The 22707-nt window shown below is 35.9% G+C and overlaps 1 protein-coding gene across 1 annotated transcript in view; it reads left to right on the forward strand.

Moving 5' to 3' along the window:
* CPS1 (carbamoyl-phosphate synthase 1) overlaps positions 1 to 22707 on the forward strand; it is a 120470-nt gene that overhangs the window by 73657 nt on the left and 24106 nt on the right. Inside the window, exons 21-27 of the mRNA XM_019656859.1 lie at positions 8549 to 8690; positions 10029 to 10094; positions 10596 to 10659; positions 12382 to 12563; positions 19534 to 19728; positions 20150 to 20217; positions 21897 to 21972. Coding sequence (XP_019512404.1) covers positions 8549 to 8690; positions 10029 to 10094; positions 10596 to 10659; positions 12382 to 12563; positions 19534 to 19728; positions 20150 to 20217; positions 21897 to 21972 — 793 coding nt within the window. The remainder of the gene's footprint in view (positions 1 to 8548; positions 8691 to 10028; positions 10095 to 10595; positions 10660 to 12381; positions 12564 to 19533; positions 19729 to 20149; positions 20218 to 21896; positions 21973 to 22707) is intronic.

A 22707-nucleotide genomic window follows, 5' to 3' on the forward strand; every position in this document is an offset into this window, starting at 1 on the left:
GTAATGATAATGTAATGGCCATCACATCAATGTCAACATGGCCATGTTGATATTGCACATACTGCCTCATACCCTAACCACCTACTCTTTTTTTTTTTTTTAAAGATTTTTATTGGGGAATTGGGGGAAGGGGAACAGACAACTTGCTGTCCTTTTGGTCTTCAGTCTAGTTGTGGAGGACGTTGCTTCACTGGCTCAAGCTGACACCATCATTATGCTCTTCCCAGGCGAGACAGATCAGTCGGTGGCTTCTGGATGGCCGCTCAAGGCGGCTCCTGGCCGCTCATGCTGGCTGCTGGCTACACACAGTAGCTCATGGCAACCCACTGCAGCAGGGGCTGCAGCCTATGCTGAGGCCAGCGACTCAAGGCAAACCAGCTCCAGGTTGAGCTATTATTCAGCATCTTAGCTGTAGAGGGCAGTGTCACTGGCCCTCATATGTGGGATCCGAACCAGGGCCCTCTGGCGTCCCAAGCCAGCTTTTAACCAATGCGCCACTCAGCCGGCCCTGAAATAACAGATTTTAAAACATCAAAGAATACTCATTCAATCTCAGTTTTCTAAAAAGGCCTCATACAATATTTATTCAGATCTATTGGATTTAAATTCTGGACATGCAACAAACCTATATTCATGGTAAAACCCAGGATTTTGCTTGCTAACTATATCCTCTTACTTTTGGGGAAAGAATATATTAAATGGATTTAAAATTATAAACGAATTTATCAATCAGAAATAACCAAAGGAATATTTCGTAGTATGGACTTTGCCCTTTTGTTCAACTGATCATGTGAAAAGAAAGCTAGCTGATTTGTCGAAGTGCTTTTTGGAATGTAACTGAACACTTTTTTATACACTAATAGAAATAATTTACTACTATGATTAAGTGGTTTCCATTTTTTTTATTGTTACCAATTCAAGGGTAGAATCATAGTATTTTCAAAGAAAAAGTCATAGTATTTTCAATTAAGAATCACTGAGATACAAATTGTGATTCATTAAAGTTCAAAAGTACAATTAATTTAAACTATATTAGATTATTTTCTCTATTATTATTGGTATTCATAGAATATAATTATGATATTATAATCAATAATATGTAAGTGGCCTTATCAGATTGAAAGTAATATCACAATATTTCTGAATTATTGGGCTCACTAAAGGTTGGTAAAAATGAACATTGGATTCAGAGGTTAAAAATTGCATACTTAAAAATATCTACAGTATAGATTTCTCATGAGGTTGATTTTATCATTGTTAATAGCCTTTAAGGTAGAATATAGTTTTAAGTGTGCTGTCCTTTGAAAATCAACATTTGTGATATTACAGCATTATTGTGATAGTGCTAAGTGGACCGAGATCCTAGTAGATAGTTTTCATGATGGCATGCTTTCACATAAACATGGATCTGGATATTGTGTGTCGTGTACATGAGAGAGAAAGTTGGAGATTTTCTTTAATTCCTTCAAAGGCCTCATTGCTTTACATAATCAAGGTACGATGCTCTCAGAAATTAAGAGAAAAGAGTACCATTTACCCAACTGTCTTAGTTTTATCCTTTGCTTTTTGAAAACGCTACTGCTGCTTTTGAGAAATGTCTTTTGCATTTCTCTTAAGGAAAGAGGCAACCACTTGTCTCCTTGAAAGAAAAGATGAGAAGACAAATAACTTCTCCACTGATTGCATTATTGTGATTGTGGCATGGTCTTGAACATGTGAAATGCCAAAAATAATCAGTGAAGTCATGAGAAATCCAGGGGAGAGGCTGGTGAGGGTCTCAGGGCAAAGAACATACACCTTACTCCGTTCTCTGTTCTCATTAAAGCAGGTGGCATTACTGAGCATCTTGCCTAGGGTTTTTTTCTCAGCTTCTGCGTTTTGGGGCATTTTTTTAAAAAGAAGATAATAATAAAATTGCAAGCCCATCCCATAATTGTAGGCCAAGTGGAGTGCTCATTTTCACATTAGAGCTTGTGCAATCTGGAGGGAAATTTGTTTAGTATTACTTGTGAGTTGGTGGATCAGATAAAAGCCAGTCAAGTGGAAGAGAGGCCTGTGTGAAGTACGCTGCCTCCCCTGGTAATTGCAATGCTGCAGGCGTTCCTCCAGTCGGTTAATAGATTTCCCCAGCTCCTCTCTTCCAGGTGAAAATTCCCTCATTAAGGGGAATTTATTCCATTTCCTTTTATCATTTATTATTGAAGACTAAGTGTGAGTGGAGGATGTTTCGGGGATGACAGGGTAGAATTTTAAACAACAACAGCATCTACATTGGAAGTCGAAGAGAGAGAGGAGAAAGGCTTGTATTGTTTATAAAACCAGAGAACACTCGAGAGACTTCCCCCTGTAGAAGCTGAGCCGTGCTGTCTAACCATTAAAAGATTATGGCAGAGTGTGTAAAAGTCTGATTGTCTGCCTTTATGATGTTTTCTTCCCCCTCTAAAATTTCAGACTGTCATTTTGTGCAGTTAAGTAGAGAGGAACTGAAGATTATGAAAAGGCTAGCATCACAGCTATTTGGTGTTTCTTTGTTTTATTCTTTAGATTCTGTTATACAGTGATAAAAGCGTAACGTCTGAAGAGTTTGGCCTTGAACTGTGAAAGGAAGGAATGATGGCAGGGGAAAGAAAATTTGGATATTTAGAGGACACAGTTCTGAAATATAGATTTAATGTGTTCATGCTCAAAGAAGTAAAGATAAACATATGAGTACACACAAATTCATATTAAATAACAGAAGGGTCATTTATTTATTATACATATTTTAAAGTTGTGTGCTTTAGTGCAATATGCTCCATTCGGCCGATCACATTTCTTGCTTGGTATAACGCTCCTTTGATTTACAATATAGTATAAATGGAACATCCCCTATTGAGGTTTTAAAGAGCAATTTTGAATAACAAATTCAGTGTGTATATTTCTTTTAGTAATTATTCTGTTTTGAGTTTGTTCCAAATTAAGGTTTTCATTTTCTACTGGAAAAGTAGAAATATTATAGCCTTGTGCCAAAAGTAAGCTTTTACGTAGCTTGATTTTGAAAAACCAAAACCAAAACCAAAATCAAAACCCTCACCCTGATGGAAGATTTTTTTTTTTTGATCAGACAAAATGGAAGGCAGCCCAATATAGGCAGACAAAGATGAGGTGCATGTATTTAGACCTCCACGTTGTGAAATGAGCTTTCTGTTCCCATAAGGCTATTCTGCGTGTATTTGACTCTGAAGAGGTTTAACCTTGTCCAAATCACTAGCCCAAAGCTAATGAATCATGTCTTCATACTGTCTGTTTTATTTTATCACATGGGACTCAAAATTTTGTATCAGAATAAGCAGGGAATAAAGCCGGTTTTCTTCTGTGTGTAGTGATAGTCCAGCCAGCTTTGTGTTATGCAGAAGCAGCAGAGAGAGCAAATGAGGGAAATAGGGAGACAGCCTGCTCCCTGTTTTGGAGTTAGGGGTGCCTAGCAAAATTAGGGCAGCACTGAGTATGGGAAGGGATCTAACATGTCTCCCATGGTAGGTCAGATCAACGTCTATTTCTCAGTGAGGAGGATTGCAAAGTGCTTTGCATTATTTCATCAACATGTCTAAATACTAGATATTAATAACCAGAGAGATCATAAATAAAATGCCATGGAAGATACACCACTTTGAACTTCACATGACCATACCTACCCAATATTGGCATTCAAGTTAAAATAGGTGAACATGAATATATTCATATGCCATTCCAATTTAATACATCCTAATTTTCATGATGTTTAAAAATATCATATAGTGCTATTGATCTAATTATTTGAATATTGGGTGAAAGGTAAAGCAGTTTTTGGCTCACCAAGAAAATATCCTAACAGCTTGTGAGCTTAAAACATGCACTCTGCACATCTAGCTTGATGCATCCATTTCAGAATCCTCCCCTGGTATGGTATGAAGGGGGGCACCTATGAAGAAATAGTTTTCAACCCCATTCTAAAATTCTATCATTCATGATTCATGATTTTGTACTACTGTCCCTCTTCTCAGGCGTCCCCTTTAAATAATGAAAAGTTTTGAATGGATATGCTATGAGGTGCAGGAATGACTGTATTAGTTCTATGACAGGTAGCTATTTTTGGTCACCAGAGCTGAGCACAAAATTAATTCACTTTACTTTTTTATGCATAAGGCCAGTTTTTTTTTAATCAGTCTTTCTTTTCCTTTCTTTTTTTAAAAAATTGTTTGTTGGTAAGAATCCAATTTTATTTGGTGGGTGGAGGAGGAAGACTTTGTATATTTGCTGGAAATGTCTTTGTATGCTCTATTGAACTTTTTTTGGTGGAAAAGAATAAGAGGAATTATGCATATTTCAGCAACAGAAAAGACTGCGTTGCTGAATGGGGACAAAACAAATGCAAATTTATTGCATCCCTAATAGAAATGTGAGGAATCTAAATGGCTTCTTGTTTGTTTGTTTCATACCATTATTTAAAATTTTAATTCAAAGCAATATAGAACTTTTGAAGGACTGATTGATATTCCATGTAAGAAGAAATAAAAATAATTCATTTAAGAAGAGAGAGAGAGAGANAGAGAGAGAGAGAGAGAGAGAGAGAGAGAGAGAGAGAGAGAGAGACCCAAAGAGCTAAAGATAAATATATTACTTCTGGTTACTTATGCACTTAAAGAACTTACATTTATGCTAGTCCATAGTCAAAATTATAAACGTGATAGTTCTTTTCAAGGCATGTTTCTTAAGTGTGTCTGGCCCACTGTGTTTCAGGGTAGGGTTCAATCATTTAGGTTAGTGTGGCTGTCAATATAGTAACATAATATGGGTTTTGCTTCAGATAGTATTTGCAATAATAAAGAAATGTCTCATTGAAGATCTATTTATTCTTTGTTTGTCTTTTCTTTTACTTCTGTTCCACGTAATGCGAAAATGTTCTAGTAGGTAGCTAGAAAAATCTATACGTAAGAATTAGCCCAATGTTATAGGTATAGTATTTCTCTACCTAACTCAACTTTCATGCTTATGTTTTTAATATAATTGCAGATCACAGAGAAAATGTATAGCTTTTCCCCATGCAGGTAAACATTAATATGACTTGAGATTGCTCATGAAACTCACAGTTAAAGATATTTATTTAAAAAGAACATCACTCAATGTTCTAATTTAGAGAAATAGCTTATTTGTCAAGCACTTCTCTGAGGCTGAATGCACACTTGCACATAAGCAAATGGGCAATTGGTTTAGGAACATAGTATTGGCAAGGAAAGTGGAAACAGACATTATTAAAACAAATAGCAACAACAAATTTTTCCTCTGCTTTTGTCTCAGATTATTTTTTTTTCCAAAGCTAAAGATAAGAGCTATAAACTTGGGTGTTTTAAAGACCTGAAGAAGCTCCTCTTGGGTAAAGCTTTTCCAAACTTCTCCAGCAGAAGCTGGGCACACAGAAATGTATACCTTTCTTGCATAGCACCTGTCACAGAGTAGACACATCTATGGCTACTTGTTTACCTTCTAATATACGCTGACCTCCTTGAACATAGAGATTTTATATCGTATCTCTCCATCATTAAAATAGGTTGTGCACAGCCTGATACACAGCACATGTTCATGGCGTTAGAGCACTAATGAAAGAATGACAAGGAATGTAGCCCCATCTTTACCATCCACAATTTCCTGCTCTTTCCAACTATAAATCCTCAGTATGTTTCCTGTACTCTCCATGCCCATTGCTGCCTCAAATTATTGCAAATGCAGTTGCCCTTGCCTATCGTACATCTGTCAACTCCTTGATCCATATAAAGCTGAATTTTCTTTATAGTTCTATTCTCATCCCTCTACTGCCATAGTATTTCTCAGCTACAACCACTCACATTGTTATCTCTTTTCTCTGACCTCACATTGTACCACATCGCTTATCTCTCTATAAAATGTGTTGAATCATTCTCTATCATTCCATTGTCTCAAATATTGTTTTGTATCTTCTTGAGTAGCACTATCTAGTAGAAATTTCTGTGATGTTATAATATTCTATAATCAGCACTGTCCAGTGCAGTAGCCACTGGCCATATGTGGCTATTGAGCACTTGAAATGTGGCTAGCGTTAACTATGGATCTAAATTTTTAATTTAAAAAAATTTTAATTAATTGACATTTACATTTAAATAGGCACATGTGGCTAGTGGCTACCATATTGGACAACAGAGTTCTAGAGCATGTAGCACAATGCTTGACTCACATAGTAAGTAACTAATAAAGCAATAATCCTATTGTCTTCAAGAATTTGACAGGAAAATGTGTTGCTCTGGGAGAATGCTTATCAAATACTTGGTAAGATTAAAAAATCAAAATAGGAATAGATAAAGAAGAAATTAAATCCAATGGGAGAAATAACAAATTGATTTAAGAGACAGAGGGGAATTTGGTGCTATAGAAAAAGCATATTGACTAGGATGGGCTGTAACTGCAAAATTTCAAACTAATACTGATATCAAAAAGCCAGAGAAATAGCTATTACCAGTTTGATTCTCTCTTCTCTAAACTCAGAATATGAATTAATTAAATAAGAAGACTGAAGAATAGAATGAACAAAATGCAATAGATTTCATTCAACTGCATTTTAATAGCAGAATTTCAATCAAATCTTTTATTTATTATAGATCTTCTGACAGCACAGTTATATTTTAATTTCATTGAATTGACTATCAGACTGTCATAATTGAATTTTATTGTATTGACTATTGTTTGAAATAGGTAGCCCACAGCTATTTGGTTAAAGATGCCTTTACAGTAGTAATTTATTTTTCTGAACTGTAGGCCTTTTCAAATTATTTTTGTGTGCATTTTGAATTCTAGTTCCAAGTTGATGTCAATAGCTTTGTTGTCTTTTCTATAAGAAGCTATAGAAGCATTTTCCTTCATTTATTTAATAAATATTTATTGAATGCCAGACAATGTGCTAGGCATTGGAAATAATCTGGTAAATGAGCCAAATGTATTTTTTTGTTCTTGTGGAACTTGATTCTAGCAGGAAAAAAAAAAGTCTGGTTGGTGAATAAAAGCTAAAAAAACATGAAAAATACCATGTGATGTTGACATATCCAACAGCACATTTCCTACCATGCCCCAAATGTAAGTGTCAGTTAAGAGGAAGATCACTTTGGGTGAGGACGGACTGAGAAGCCTTCTAGATGAATCTTGGCTTTCACTGACCTAAGAAGGGTGGCTGGGAGTTGGAGAGAAGTTGGGTACATAACAAGAATGTCAAAGGTTTTGCAGGTGAGAGAAACAACATGAATACAGTCTACACCAGGGGTGTCAAACTGGCGGCCCTCGAGGTAATTTTTTGTGGCCCACGATGCTCTGAAATAAAATGAAAAGAGAAAAAATTGTTATGAAGAAAATAGCACTTAGGGGAGATTGAGGCAATACCGTATACGCAATTCCCTCGTTAACACTTTAACTACTGAAGACGAGTATACACGTGGCCCAGTGCCTTTCCTGGGGGCCTGTGGGTGTGTATAAACGCGCTGACTCAGTTACGGCGATGTTTGGAAGCGATATGTCTGCCACTCTCAGTGTCACATAATGTAAACAGATCCTAATAGCAAAAAGGTTAAAAAGAGCACTCAGGTAATAAAGAATAATTTTAGTTTTATAAATACATTAAATAAAATAAATGTTTAAATAAAAGCAATTATATAGTGTTTTAATTATCCTATCCATATTCCTGAATCCTCANCAAATGGCCCGTGTTTTAATTGAGTTTGACACCCCTGGTCTACACTATGGAATGAGAGTGGTGAGAGTAAAGAGATGTATCTGGTTTGAGTGGAAAATAATCACCAAACCACAAAGCTATCTTCTCAACACAGATAGATATGTAATATTAATAGCTAGAGGCAATTTATAGAGCACATACCCAGTCTAATGCAATGTTGGGATGCACAAGTGAAGATGATTCTCAAAGTTCACATACATAAAGACCTCGAGCACAGGTCAGACATGGGAGACGGAGCTACCGATTTGGCCAGTGTTGACTACTAATGCTACTTGAGCTGATGACAGTGACTAAATTTAGAGAGGGAGAGAAAGTAGCCACACTAGAACACGTAACAGATTAGAGCCTTGGGGAAAAAACAAATCAAAACAATAAATTGTGGTTGCATGTAATAAAGGGGAGGCACCTTACCAGAAGCCAAGGGAAGATATCTATAAAGAACAGAACATCAAACAAGTTAGGGAGATGGAAACTGAGAAAGGGCTTCTCTATTTTTGAAAGAAGAAATTCAGTTGAACAGTAAATGCAGAAGCCATTTTTCAGGAAATGAGAAGAAGGTGCAAAGTAGGAATCCACATGTTTGAGATCAGCATTGCAAATAGTAGATTTCGTAGAGGCTACAAGATTTAGTAGGTTACTTGTGTATTTTTGAATGATAAGAGATCTAAACATGTCGAAGATTGGCAATAAGGAAGCTTTGGTGTTTTTGAAATTGAATAATTCACTGCTTTTTATTGTGTTTGGTTTAAACTTGAATCTCTCTCTTTTATTCTATCCCAGTGACTCCATTCCAGAAGAAACCCTGAGAAAGGCAAAGGAAATTGGGTTCTCAGACAAGCATATTTCAAAATGCCTCAGACTGACTGAGGCTCAGACAAGGGAACTGAGGTTAAAGAAAAACATCCATCCTTGGGTTAAACAGGTAAAGTAGTTTCCCTCTCTTCTCAAGATTCCTCAAGTGAAAGGTAGGCACCAACTCATAGTCATTGTCAATAAAAAGATAGGTGGGATTTAAAAGTGACTGTGCTTGTCTAGTCTGTGCCCATGATGTCACCAATTTTGTTCAGCACAGCCTTTATTTATGCTTGAAAAGGATGAAGGGGCACTGGGATGTGAAGGTAAGAGTGAGTAAATGAATATCTTGGCCTAAATGAAAACAAAATCAAAATGACTTCTCCTTTACTTTTTGATCCTATACAAATACATCTGTAAAAAGGGAACTCCTTAGTGCAGTAGAAGGATGTGAAATATCCTAGCATGGTGGCCGATGCCCTCGAAAAGAATAGTTATCTCTTTGGCACTAACTTTTTACAAGGTAATACTTTATCTTAAGTGCCCCATCATTATGGTTCATTTAGTATTCATTGTGATAGGGTTGGGCATAATGAGCTCATCTAGTATTCATGACAATCACACAAGAACTTTCCATAGGTGTACTATTGTGATTTTTTTTGGCTTTTAGTATAAGAGATAGCTTGGCTTAAAGTACCACAGCTGGTTTTTGTCCTTTAAAATCATTGACTTTTCCTTGTGTGCTCAGGGGACACATCCATACCCTTAGGACTGAGGCTTGATGCTGAATATTTTCTACTCAGCAATTATTACCTTTCTTCCTTCTCACCTGCTTTACTCCAGCTTGCCCTGTTGGCCCCCAAATTCTTGCTCTCTAAGCTGAGCTTCTGGCCTTTGAGAGCTGAATTGATTTACACTTTCCATTCGATGAGATCCTGTCTCCTTCCCCTGGCCCCTTATGCTTTATGAAGCTTGCGTCATCTAATTGCTCATTGCTGTAGGTAACTTAAATCTTATGCATTAATTTGCAAATCAAAGGCATCCTTACATATAGGTCATTTTGCTCTAATTTAGGTTTTATTTGCAGCTGTTTTAGACAGCTGGCTGAGTAAGACTTGGTAACCAGTTGTCTATATGATCACTTTGTTGTGTTCACAAGAGTTGCTACCATATTATACAATGATGTTCTGGAATGTGTATCATCATTTCTTGCTCAAGTGATAACTAGGTTGTGTCATTGGTTTTATCCCTCTCGCTTTCAGAATTAGAAGGCAATTGGATTGCACATACCTTTTACTTGTCTTTATTTTTGACAGTGATGGGCATGAAAGGAATAGGAATGCAGCACCAAAACAAGAGAAAAATTTACGAATTTTTGAAAAGAAATTCTTGAAGAAAAAGTAACAAAGGGAGTTAAAAAAATCTTTATTTATTTGTTTATTTATTTATTTATTTATTTCTCTTGCAGATTGATACCCTGGCTGCAGAATACCCATCAGTTACAAATTACCTCTATGTCACCTACAATGGTCAGGTAGGAATTTCCAAACTGCCATATCAGAAAGTTCTAGATTTTGTAAATACTCTACATGGGGATATATATATATATATATATACACACACACACACACACATACACACACACACACATATGTGTTGTCTTTGGTTATCTAGTGGTCTTGGTAATAAAAGTGACATCATGTGGGTCAAATGTGATGATGTCTTTCTGTCCTTATCTTTTAAGAACTGCCTTAAGGTGATAAAATCAAACAAGTTCAAAAGATACGAACAATGGTTACATGAACCATACAATTATGCCATGTTCTAATGAGTGTTTCATAAAAAAATATTGAACTAATTCTTTTACAAATACATAGAGCTTATATAATACTTTATACTTATCGATTCCCAGAGACTAACAGAAGATGCATGTTAACAAGAAGAATGAGAAAAGCACACTCAAAGATAGGACACATAATTTAATCTGACAGAGGAATAACACAGTTTTCACATCTTCTATTTTTTCCCCCCTTAGGAGCATGATATCAATTTTGATGACCATGGAATGATGGTGCTGGGTTGCGGTCCATATCACATTGGTAAAGTGATAAGTTATATTTACATAAGACTTTACAGTTTATACAGTACTTTTCACACATGTTAATCTCATTATTCTAAAAACTATGTAAAATAGATGCTGTCATAATAAATATTTTCAAACCAGGAAACAGGTTCAGAGAAATGAAGCCCAAACTTATACAGCTATTAAGTGGTAGAAGTGGGACTCAAATGCAGTCTCAACTACAAATTCTATCTCCTTGCATTTCATCATTTCTTCCCTTTATCGTTTTCATCTTCATGAACTAAATTGAGCTTCTCACTGGGATTGAGGACTGAATTACATTCTTTGACTTTTTCTCTTCTAGCATAGTATTTCACAAAGATGGATATTTGCTCAAGAAATTTATACATTGGCCAGAATTACATATGTAGATGCAGTCTCTGACCTAACGTATGATTTTTGTTGACATCAAATGCAAAGAACTTTTCTCATAGAGTGTTATATGATTTAATTAAAACATTCTCACCAGAAATTGTTATATATCCTTCTAAGTCACTTAAAATTAGATATTTTATAATAACTGAAGATATTATAGTTATAAAGTATATATTTAGACATTGATATTTCCCAATAAATGTATTTAACATTTAGTATCTGTAAGGTATTCTAAAATGGAAATGATGAAATATATGATTTAAATGTATGTCTTGTTACTTTAAGCATAGTTTATTTTGGCTTTTACAATTAACTAAGTGCTTCAGGATATGCTAGTTTACCAATTTTTTGGCCAAATCTTGAAGAAGGATAAAAGTGGTTATATGTTTATCACCTTAGTTTCTTATGGCTAACTGGCCTGAACACGTTCACCAGGAACCTACCCTTTTCTTTTCTAGATCTTTTCTCCTTCCTTTTCAAATTTTACCTAATTTATTCAACAATACTGCATTACTTTGGGGCCTAGAGAAGATTAGCTGAGATGACAATCATGTCTATACTTAATTCATAGTAAGAATTACCATGCTGCTAAATTTGGATAACTTCTTATTCTGACAACAGTTTTTAGGAGACAAAGTCCTAACACAAAGGATTAGTACAAATCCCCTAACTTTCAGTTCTAAGGCATCCCAGTAGAGGTGATATTTTGAGACATTTAGGCCATTATTATACTTCAAATTACTTCTAGAAGGTCATTCACTCTGCATGGAGTGGCCTTGCCAAGCTTAAAAGGATATGCTTGGAAAGGATAGGCCTTTTCAATCAATCAAGATATGTGAGAGTTACAAGGGACCTCAGGGATCATTGGGTTTAGCCTTCAGAGAGAACGGGAAGTGGAAGAATTGAGATAGGAATGCAAGTGTTTGGATTGTTAACTTAACTACTTTTGTGTACTCAGGTCAACATATTCACTTTGAATTTCTTCTCAGTTGATGAGGGCTATTTTTTTTTTATCATTACAATTATCTCCCATTAACTGTGAGGTTCTGAATGCTTCAAATAGGGATATTACCTGTTGCAGAACTTAGCACATAAAACAAGCCAACATGGCATTGTTGTTTAATCAGTCCCTGTTTTTCCCCACTACGAATATAGTGTACATAATGGACCTGAAATGTATATTTTGGAGTTTTAAAAATTGAATTAAAAGGGCATTAGCTTCCTTAGCTTGAGCTGACTGGCCGTATATCTCTGCTTCCCTTTGTGTTGTCACTTCATGTTTCTGCTTCTCTTACCCCTTTCCCCAATCTCATTGTCTCTGCAGGCAGCAGTGTGGAATTTGATTGGTGTGCTGTCTCCAGTATCCGCACACTGCGTCAACTTGGCAAGAAGACAGTGGTGGTGAATTGCAACCCTGAGACTGTGAGCACAGACTTTGATGAGTGTGACAAACTGTACTTTGAAGAGCTGTCTTTGGAGAGAATCCTAGATATCTACCATCAGGAGGTAAAAAAAGAAAAAGGAAAGAAAAATATATGGAGTGCACACTTTTTAGATGTGCAGTCATGTATGTAGATTTATATCGTAATTCCCCTCAGGAGAACGAACTTGCCAGTGTCTTCTGGTCTCTAATTTTATAGTGAAACTCTAAGAAAAAAATTGTTCCAACCTTAGATACTTGAGGCCCTGACACAGAGTGATTGTTTTTCACATAAAATTCACTTTCTCTTTCTAAGCATTCCAGCTATACTAAAAACTCTCCTTGGTAACATGTGCCAGACACATATTAACTAGTACAAGACAACCCCAATAAATACTTTGCAGAATGATTCAATTGGTCTTCTCGACATATAAGAAGCAGCTCCTCTCTAGTTCACATGCTGTTGTGGTTTAATGATGAACGGGTCCTAGAGGAGGGAAGTCAGTAATTCACAAAGGACTGGTTAAGTCTTTGTGCTATCTGATGAAGCCATTGGTCTTTAATTTAAGATCGAGGAGACCATTCTGATAATTTGGGCACCTTTGTTGCATTCTCTCACAGTTGCTCTTCCACCTCCAGTCCGTTGTCATTGAGGGTATCTTCACATTGGATTGAGATGACCATAGTTTACTGGATGTCTATAGAACAAGTTACATTACCTTACCACTCAAAAATTAACTTCTGGAAAATTTCAAAGTGATGTTCAGTAGTTGTGCCTTTTGATGTCATTCCAGTTAGTTTTTGACTCCAGAAAATCATCCTAATGTGTAAAGTACAGTTACTTAGGAAAAAGAATACTGAATTGGGGGTATAATATTTCAATTTTAGTTTTAACTTGAGAACTCCTTACTTAAATTCTCTGTGCTTCATCGTTCCTTATTAATGAATCATATAAGATGTACTACATGCAGGTACTGTGAAGGTAAAATGAGATTTGTGGTTGAAATCACATTGTAAAGTATAGTGCTAGAACAATGTGATGCTTTTATTGTTGTAAAGAAAAACAGACAAATTTAGGATGGATGTATCATCTGAGTTGACTTTTTAGACCTGGCCTACTAATCTTTTAGTATAACAAAATTGAACCATTAGGTAAAATATGCACAATTCTTAGTTTTTTTCTCTGTCATTGTTATTTCTAATGATTCCTTAATATTCATTTCATTTACATAGGGATCAAAATAAGTGCATTTTACAAATATTTCTTGAGCAGCTTTTAAATGCCAGGTGCAGCGGGATAGAGAGCTATAAAACCAGGTCCCTACCTTCAAGGCATTAAAATAAAACTGGGAGTCATGACATAAATATGTGAAAAATTACACAACTGTTTAAAAAATATTAACAAGAATTGCAGGCAATAGCAGCAGGCATTTTACACGTAATTAATTATTTCCCCATGAAATGGTTTAAGGAAAGATTAAAAATGTCTACAACGGCCTTTGGATATAGTTACACATGGATATTAATGAGACCCTTTTACAATAACAGAATTCAGTATGATAGAAACAAATAAATGGGCCTTTCTTTGAAGCTAATTGGCAATTATAGTGCTACTATATATTATAAGGTAATTGTAAATGTTATGTTAGAGAACATAAGAGCAAGATTTCATCGATGTGTTATTTAAGCTATCCCACAGGAAGTGTTATATAGATCACATACACAAGTCATACACATATGTATATGTATGTGTGTGTTTGTTTCCTTTCATGGGTTTTTGTGTATCTCCTCATAGCAGGCTTTACAGGCTTCATTGTCTCTCATAATGGGTGTCTTGACCTTCAGGAAACTACCCTTTTCTGACCTTGGATGCCTCTAGTGATGCTGAAGGCACCGAGGCATTCAGTAGTAAATTTGCAGAAAATTGGAAGCACGTGTAAACTTATTGAAAAGCCTACATTTGAGTCACCTAGAAGGGCGATGGGCTGTCCCAAGGATACATAACTACCTTGGATGATGGAAAGTATGATGTGTCTCCTGGTCCAGGTTTCCTGGTCTAGGACCAAAGCTGTTTCCATGGCATCAAGAAAGCACCTCTAGAGAAAACATTAAGGGGAAGCAAAACAAGGCGACATGAAGGGGAGTCTTGATCAAAGGTTTAGTGAGAAGGGATGCGAGGTGTGCTGAAATCTCCTTCCTACTTGTTCATATATATATTTTTTTTCTTTTAATTATTTTTTATTATGAAATATACATTTTTTAGAATTACTTTCAGCTGTACAACACAGTGCAATAGTTATACTTTTTACCCCTCAAGTGACAACCCCCTCCCACAACCCGCTGCCCCACTTCACCCCTATATCATACATATCTATTACAATTCACTTGACTCCACTCCCACACTATACTCCACATCCCATGAATATATATATATTCACTTTAATAGAAAATGTTATAATGTTATATTCCTTTGGCTGCAGACTTTTAAAATATACTTTATAAAGAGCAACCCTTTAAAGTTGTCATTTACCCCCTGTGATTGTGTACATGGGTTCTGCTTCTTGAGAAAATATTTACATTTTGACTTTTTTGGGGGTGGGGTGGGGTGGGTGTGGGTGTGGGGAAGGGTCAGGAAAGTGAAAAGTTGGTGTCTGCCATGTATAAGGATTTGACAGATGGTATTTTGCTTAGTTTACAATTTCACTTAGCATACTCCTTATAAGAGAAAAGGTGTTCTCAAGTTATTTAGAGGTATATGAGTTGAAAATTATTGCATTGTTATAGAGGTTGCAACACTGTGCTTTTCTTTTATTAGATCCATTATTAGATCTATTTCTTGGGGATGAATTATGCAATAATCTTTACAGGCTACAGCAATGAAAAAGATTCATACAGATCCTGTCTTAACTTCACACTTCCCCTTTCTTTGGAGACTCATGGTCGAAAAGTTATATAAACAAACAACATTAATTTTCTTCTGTATCCAAGCCCTGTGTAGGACTCATTTCTCAATTCTTTTGGTATTTATTCATTAAAAAACAGATTGGGTCTAAAAATACCAGGCAACATATCTGATAGATTTTGATGCCCCTGTCTGGTTTGAGTCCTGCTAAAATTATTTTTTTGCTTTTACAATGAGTAATTTACTAGATCATACCCCATAAAAAGTACTCTGATTAATGACTTAATTATCCTATATTTAACACCTGATAGTATATGTATATACAGACAATGGTACCTTCTGTAACACAGCTTGAGTTAAATGAAGGAATGAGTGACAGACATTAATTAGTAATAAGACAGAACCCCTTAGGGGATGCACGACTCTAAACTAGAATTGGAGTTCATTCCTATCATTGGTTTAATTGTAATTAACTATAATCCTAAGGTCTGCCTAAACTGGAAAATATGTTTTACTAAAATGTGAATTACTAAAATACAAAGCATGATCATTCTCACTTCAGATGTATACGTAGTGGAGTTTTATAAATTGGACATAATACATGAAATCACAAAACTCGGCCACTTTTTTGGTGAAGTAAATGCTATTTCTGTTAGTAAGACAAATTTTCTTACGTTGCATTCTGTCTATAATGTAGAATTAATTTTTCCAGAAAAATAAGGACTGAACAAAGTGATTACTATCTAAAAAATTAAGATGTTCTCAAATAAATTTGAAACGTTTTCTTTTAATTCCTTAATTTGTGGTATTGTTGCAGCTTGAACATTGTTTCAGAAATATTCTTGTGTGGTATTATATTAGCTTAGAGATACCAGGTTTAAAAAAGCAGAAAACTAGGGCTGGCTGAGTGGCTCAGTTGGTTAAGAGCTCGCTCAAGAGTTTGAGCTCTGAGCAACAGCGGTTCGAGTCCAGCCCGAGCTGAGCAGCCGCTGAGCTGCCAACAGGTAGCAGGATGGCTCAGCTAAAAAAAAAGCAGAAAACTGAGCTGGTTAAAAAAGATACAAACTAATCTGGGTAAGATCAATGGAACATTGGGAGTCTGGTGGAATTAGTTCAGGCTAAAGGTTTTAGATATCTGTGAAACAATATCTGAATTTTAACATATTTCATTTCATTTTTAAAATTTTGTGTGAAATGCTTTTTTAAAATTAAATTTATGGGAGTTAGTAAAATTATGTAGGTTTTAAGTGTACAATTCTATAATACATCATCTATATATCACATTGTGTGCTCACTACCCAGCATCAGTTCTCCTTCCATCACCATATGTTTGACCCCTTCTTCCCTCTTTTACCACTCCTCCTCTGCCCTTACCCTCTGGTAACCACTAAACTGTTGTCTGTGTCTACGAGTTTTCATTTCTTTGTTTGTCTTGTTCCTTTGTTGCTTTCAGTTTTATATCCCACATATGAGTGAAGTCATGTGGTTCTCAGCCTTTTCTGTCTGACTTATTTCTCTTAGCATGATCATCTCAAGGTCCATTCATGTTGTCTCAAATGGCAGTATTTCCCCTTTTCTTATGGCAGAGTAATATTCCATTGTGTATACATACCACATCTTCAAGTAAATTACTTGAAATTATTTAGGTATTCAGTGATTCTGATGAAAATAATTTACCTGTTTGAAATATCAGGTTCTCTTCCCTAACTCCCTACAAGTTCTGTGCTTGGAGTTGGGGTCATTTGAAGATAGAATTCTTCTACAAAACTGTCCTATATTAACTTTGTCCGACAAACATGCTCTCTTCTTCTGAATCCGTTTTGCTGTATGAGTAAAACATGCACTATACCATCATGCTGTTTCTCTAAACTATTCCTGTGGGGATCTTTTGTCTTCCCAGTGATGACCTTTATTTTTGGAGGTCAGTGATGAGAGTAGGGTTTAGCAGTGGAAGTTTTTCTATCTAGCACTTTTCAAAAAGAATGTTTAGAAATAACTTTTCTTGTATTCTCTAACATCAACCACCTCTGAAACTGGCCAGAAAAATAACTTAAGATTCAAAGATTTGGTATATTTATTAAGCATAGCTGCTTTATAATATGTAGACTTGAGTTCAAGTATTGGCTCTGTATTTGTTAGAAAGAAATATGGCCAGGTCATTTCACCTTCACCAAACCTCAGTTTCTTTAGCTGTAAAACGGGGAGAGTAATAACAGCCTCAGAGGTCAAACAGATTAGTCTAGGGTATGTAGCAACATCATTAGTAAATAGTAGCAGTTTATGTTATTTTTGTTTTGAAAGTTATTAATCTTTTGAAAAATGAAAATCAACTTCACAGAGCTATTTTGAAAAATATTGGTATATTTATTAATTAAAGTCTTTTAATTCAACTTTAAGCTCCTATTTAGTCCATTTGACTCCAAATTTTGCTCAGAGGTTGCTACCTCTCCCTTAATTTTAGAAATTATTTTGAAGCTTTTCCATAAGACTTTTTATATACATTTAATTGAGAACTTAGTTTTTAAGCCTCTAAAATATTAATACCAATAATTAAAAATAAGCAAATACAAATATTACAGTAAAGAAAATCATTCTTCTTAAAGGTTTTTTAAAAAATGTATACTGAATATAAAAGTGATGATAAAAGTAGCATAAGTACTTTATAAATATGCAGAATTGTGGAGTATTATATTCTGTTCTGTTTACAATGCATTTAAGCACGCAATTGCAGGTGTTTGCTTAGGCAGTACTATAATTTCTCTCATCAGAGAGAAATTAGCTTCACCCCTTTTAAGATTATTTCAGAATGATTTCAAATAATGATAAAACACATTGGGTACATATCTATTACTTCAGCAATTCTAATATTCATTAGTAGGACATAGAGCAAACAATTACACCAAGATCAATGGCCTATTATGATTAATATTAGAAAATATAATATCTGTCTTATTTATTATTTGTATAAGACCTTTAATGTTTATTATCTTATTTAATGTTTATAGTGACTTTGTGAAGTAGGCAGGCATTATCATCCTAATTTTACAGACTGGAAGTCTGAGCCTCTGGGGGAGTTTCACAGAGGCAACCAAGATGGGGAGGGACTTCCGACTCCAAACCCAGTTCCCAACATTCCACATTGGCTCACCCTCAACACTAGAACACCAGTGTCAAGATAATTTGCGATTTTGTGTTTTTTCTTTTTTAATCTTGAAACTGTGAACAGGAGACTAAAGTTGAAGGTGCAGGGACTGCTTGTAAAGCAAATAGTAAGGAAATAGAAAATGAAGTCAGTAATTGGGTCCCGCAGACAGGTGCCACGGTAGCAGTAAAGGAGAGAAGATGGTGCAATGTGAGGTAGGATTTAGAATGGATTTTAGGGATGATTGGAGTTTAGATAAAGGAGAGGAGAAAAGGAGAAAGGAAACAAGGGCGGTGAAGAAAGAATGCCCATAGCTGGGGACAGTAGAGTCCTCTGCCTGGGGCTGAGATAAGATTGACAAATCTTAATTGCTTTGATGGTAATGAGTTTACACTTTACCTTTAGGAGACAGGAACCTTTGGAGAACTCAGAGTGTGGGAGCAACTTGTTGCAACAGTCTTGTGGGATGATTAATCTGAATGTGAAGTGCTGGGGTGGAGGGGAAAAGGAGAGGTGACTGTTAGAAAGACAGATCTGTATCCATTTAGGACATTACAACAGTAGTCCAAGAATTCATTGACCTTAGGGTAGAGTATATGATGAAAATATTGGGTTGTCGGAAAAGTCATGATGCATTTTTGCAACGAAAAACATAGAAAAAATACGTCATGACTTTTCCAACAACCCAATATTTATTGGCTTGATTTTCTTTTTCCAATTGTCACACATGCAAATGTCATATTCATGTGTAGTTGTATGGAATTCTTACATGGTAATCATGTGTAGCTGTATGGGGTCTTATGTAGATTTTAGCAGGTAAGTGACTAGAAAAGTCAGAACTAAGTCTCTTTATCTCTTTATGGCACAACCTACTATTATCCACTGACAGGAGAAATGAAAATATCATAGTCATGTTAAGCATTTTCAGTGAAGAAATGGAGACAGTAACAGCATAGTTGCTCATTCATCATGAAGGTATCCCACGGGATAATATTATGAATGTCTTTTCCAGGCATGTGGTGGTTGCATCATATCGGTAGGAGGCCAGATTCCAAACAACCTGGCAGTCCCTCTGTACAAGAATGGTGTCAAGATCATGGGCACAAGCCCTCTGCAGATCGACAGGGCTGAGGATCGCTCCATCTTCTCCGCCGTCTTGGATGAGCTGAAGGTGGCTCAGGCACCCTGGAAAGCAGTGAACACTTTGGTAAGGAGAGAACCATGTGTCTGTTTTTAATGTTCTTTTCCGAAGAGTCATAACCTGAATATTAACTACCGCAGGTATTAACTGCAGGGCAGACAGAATGTACAGTGCTTAGTGAATTTACTTTAAAGTTGCTGTAGTTCCATGATTGCGGTTAAATGTTAGTTATAAATTGGTAGGAGTATTCTCATTAAGATTCAGACAATGAAAAGAAGTTCATACTATTTTTGAATTAGATTTGCTATTTAGAATTAGAAGCTGGGAATTTTATGTATTTCGATGTCCAATTTACATTTTAATGCTGTCTTTTAAGAGAAAGAATAAAAAGAGCTGGGTTGCCACTTGTTCTAACGATATGGCTCTGCATTTTTATTGACTATTTTACACTATTCATACTTCTTTTGTTGTTGTTTCTGTTAATTAGAATGAGGCATTGGACTTTGCGAAGTCTGTGGGCTTCCCCTGCTTGTTGAGACCTTCCTATGTTTTGAGGTAATATATTGTTTTCCCACACAATGATTTAAAAATTCAGAACTGCATGCTATAATTTAATGGCATTAGGTTTTGATGTGCAGTAATTTGTAACTCCATCAATGATCCCCGAACCGACACAGCTGGATTGAGGACCATGCACAGCCCTGCAGTTTTATGCTTTTCCTTCTAGAAGTGGCAATAGGAAGACACTATAGTCCTACATCTTAGAAGCATGGCTCAGGGCATTGCCTGGCCAAACTGAGGGAGGATAGGTTTACATTAGAGGAGATGACAGTTAAAAACAACAAAATACAAACCCAAAACTCCTAAGCATCTGTTTTCTAATACCAAGAAATGACAGCTTATCTTGGACTGTTGTCAGCACATTCTGATGGTGCCTCTGCTTTGAATTTTTGAGTTTTTGAGATCACATTTTTTAATAGATGAGTTAATGGTGAGGGAGATGAACAGTGAGGATCTTTTATATTAAACCTTGAAACTAAGTTCTATCATCAAAGGAGAAGTTGTGAATTATCGCTAACTCTCTTCAGATGTTACTACATGTAAGGAGCTACTTCAGTGAACAGGAGATAATAAGAGAAACACAATTTGCTGTACACAATTTGAAAGTGTAAATGGAATTTGAGATGGAATTCTTTAAAATAGTGAAAAATTTCAAATGAGGTGGAAAACTTCCCTTTTTATTTAAATGACATTTTGTATAAACCACAGTCTAATAACACATACTACTTCTTCGAGGTATTAATGTAAGTTACTTTAAACAATACACCGATATTTAAGGGAGGATCTCAGAAAGTTGCTTTGACTATTGCACTTCCTTTCTCATCTTTATATCTTTGTTCTAGGTTCCTATACTGTTAATTATCAAAATTATAGCCTTAGCTTCCCTATCTAAATAGATGAAGAAATTGAAAAAGCTTATTAGGCAGAATTTTGTAAGAGAGTAGAAAAGGTAAAAAAAACACAAAACTACTTTTTAAAGGAAGTGAAAAGTAATATTTTTTCCTTATTTCTTTCCCTCCTTATTCCTTCTTCTTTCATTCCCTTCTATTCTACTTTGAAAATATCAAAATTCAGAGTAAATTGATTTCACATAGCATTCTTTCTCAGGTATTTAGAAGGAAATGTATTCAACTGTGTTGAATACATTTCAGTCAGATGCTATACATTACATTTGCAAACGTTACTTTAAAAAATGGATTCTTTTGTAACCTGGTTGAAGTAGTAGAAGGACTTGCTTTGACCGGGAACATGTGGATTAAGATCAGCTTTTGGTATTGAACTCTGAAGAATCACAATTAGAGTAACTAGACCCTGGGATGAATGCTGTTAAGGTTTAAGAATTACCTGGAACCAGAAGGGAGTTAAAACAGTAAATCAGAAAGGACAAACCTTGGAGACATGCCATCTTTAGAGCTACCATGGTTTTATTTAGGCATTATCACAGGTCTCACCCCCATCCTTATCCCCAACTTGGGTGACTTTACTTTGGTCGACTGTCCTGTTGATTAAATGGAGTCCAGTCTCAATTAAAAAAAAAAAAAAGGCACCTGCTTACTTAGCCTAGACCAGCCTGGAGGCTGCCTGGAACTGTTCTGATAAGGAATCAAGTCTAGGATGCTTTACTTGTGAAGCGGTAAAGAATCTGACCTGTTTTTTTCCCCCTTCTTTCCCAGTGGGTCTGCCATGAATGTGGTCTTCACCGAGGACGAGATGAAAAGGTTCCTAGAGGAAGCCACTAGAGTCTCTCAGGTAGCATTCAGTTTCCTACTGGTGACCTTTGCCTCTTCTGTTAATTGCTACATCATTTCATATGTTGATTTTCTTTTCACAGGGTGTTGTTAGGATGGTTTTCCTTTTTTCTTCTACCCACTAGTCTCCTACATGTGGGAATGAGAAAACTCAAATGCATAATTATATTTAGACTCTTAGGGTTTGTGGCAAAAGAAAAGGACCAGTGCATATTTGACCACAACAGAGATTTATAGGACTTTAGACTCCAGAAGCCAAGTTGGATAACCATGCTGCCTGATCATGAGTGAGATGCTGGTCAACTTATCTCTGGGACCCCCAGCCTCAGGGGCTGCCCAGCCATGCTCATCATGAACCCGCGAAGGTCTCCCTGATTTTTAGTTCTCACACCTGGAGAGATTTGGCCTTAGTCAACCCTGCAATTTGAATAGTAAAGTCCCTTGCTCACCTATTGATTTGTTTTCATTTCGGTACATTCCATGTGTCAGTTAATAATAAATGTTTATAATTTGATGGTGATTTAGCCATCTTCCTCCACTGCCCCAGCTTTTACTTTCGCCTTTGGCGTCACCTCAATGCGATGCATTTAAGATTCACCCAGCGGGGTTATTGATCTGCAGATCTTGTACTGCAGAGGATAAAAGTACTGTTTTTCTTTTAAAAGCTTTCAAGATGTCGTTGTGATTAAATATATATATATATATATATATATATATATATATATATATATATATA

The sequence above is a fragment of the Hipposideros armiger genome, unplaced genomic scaffold, assembly GCF_001890085.2.
Source record: "Hipposideros armiger isolate ML-2016 unplaced genomic scaffold, ASM189008v1 scaffold_268, whole genome shotgun sequence".
Classification (NCBI taxonomy): domain Eukaryota; kingdom Metazoa; phylum Chordata; class Mammalia; order Chiroptera; family Hipposideridae; genus Hipposideros; species Hipposideros armiger.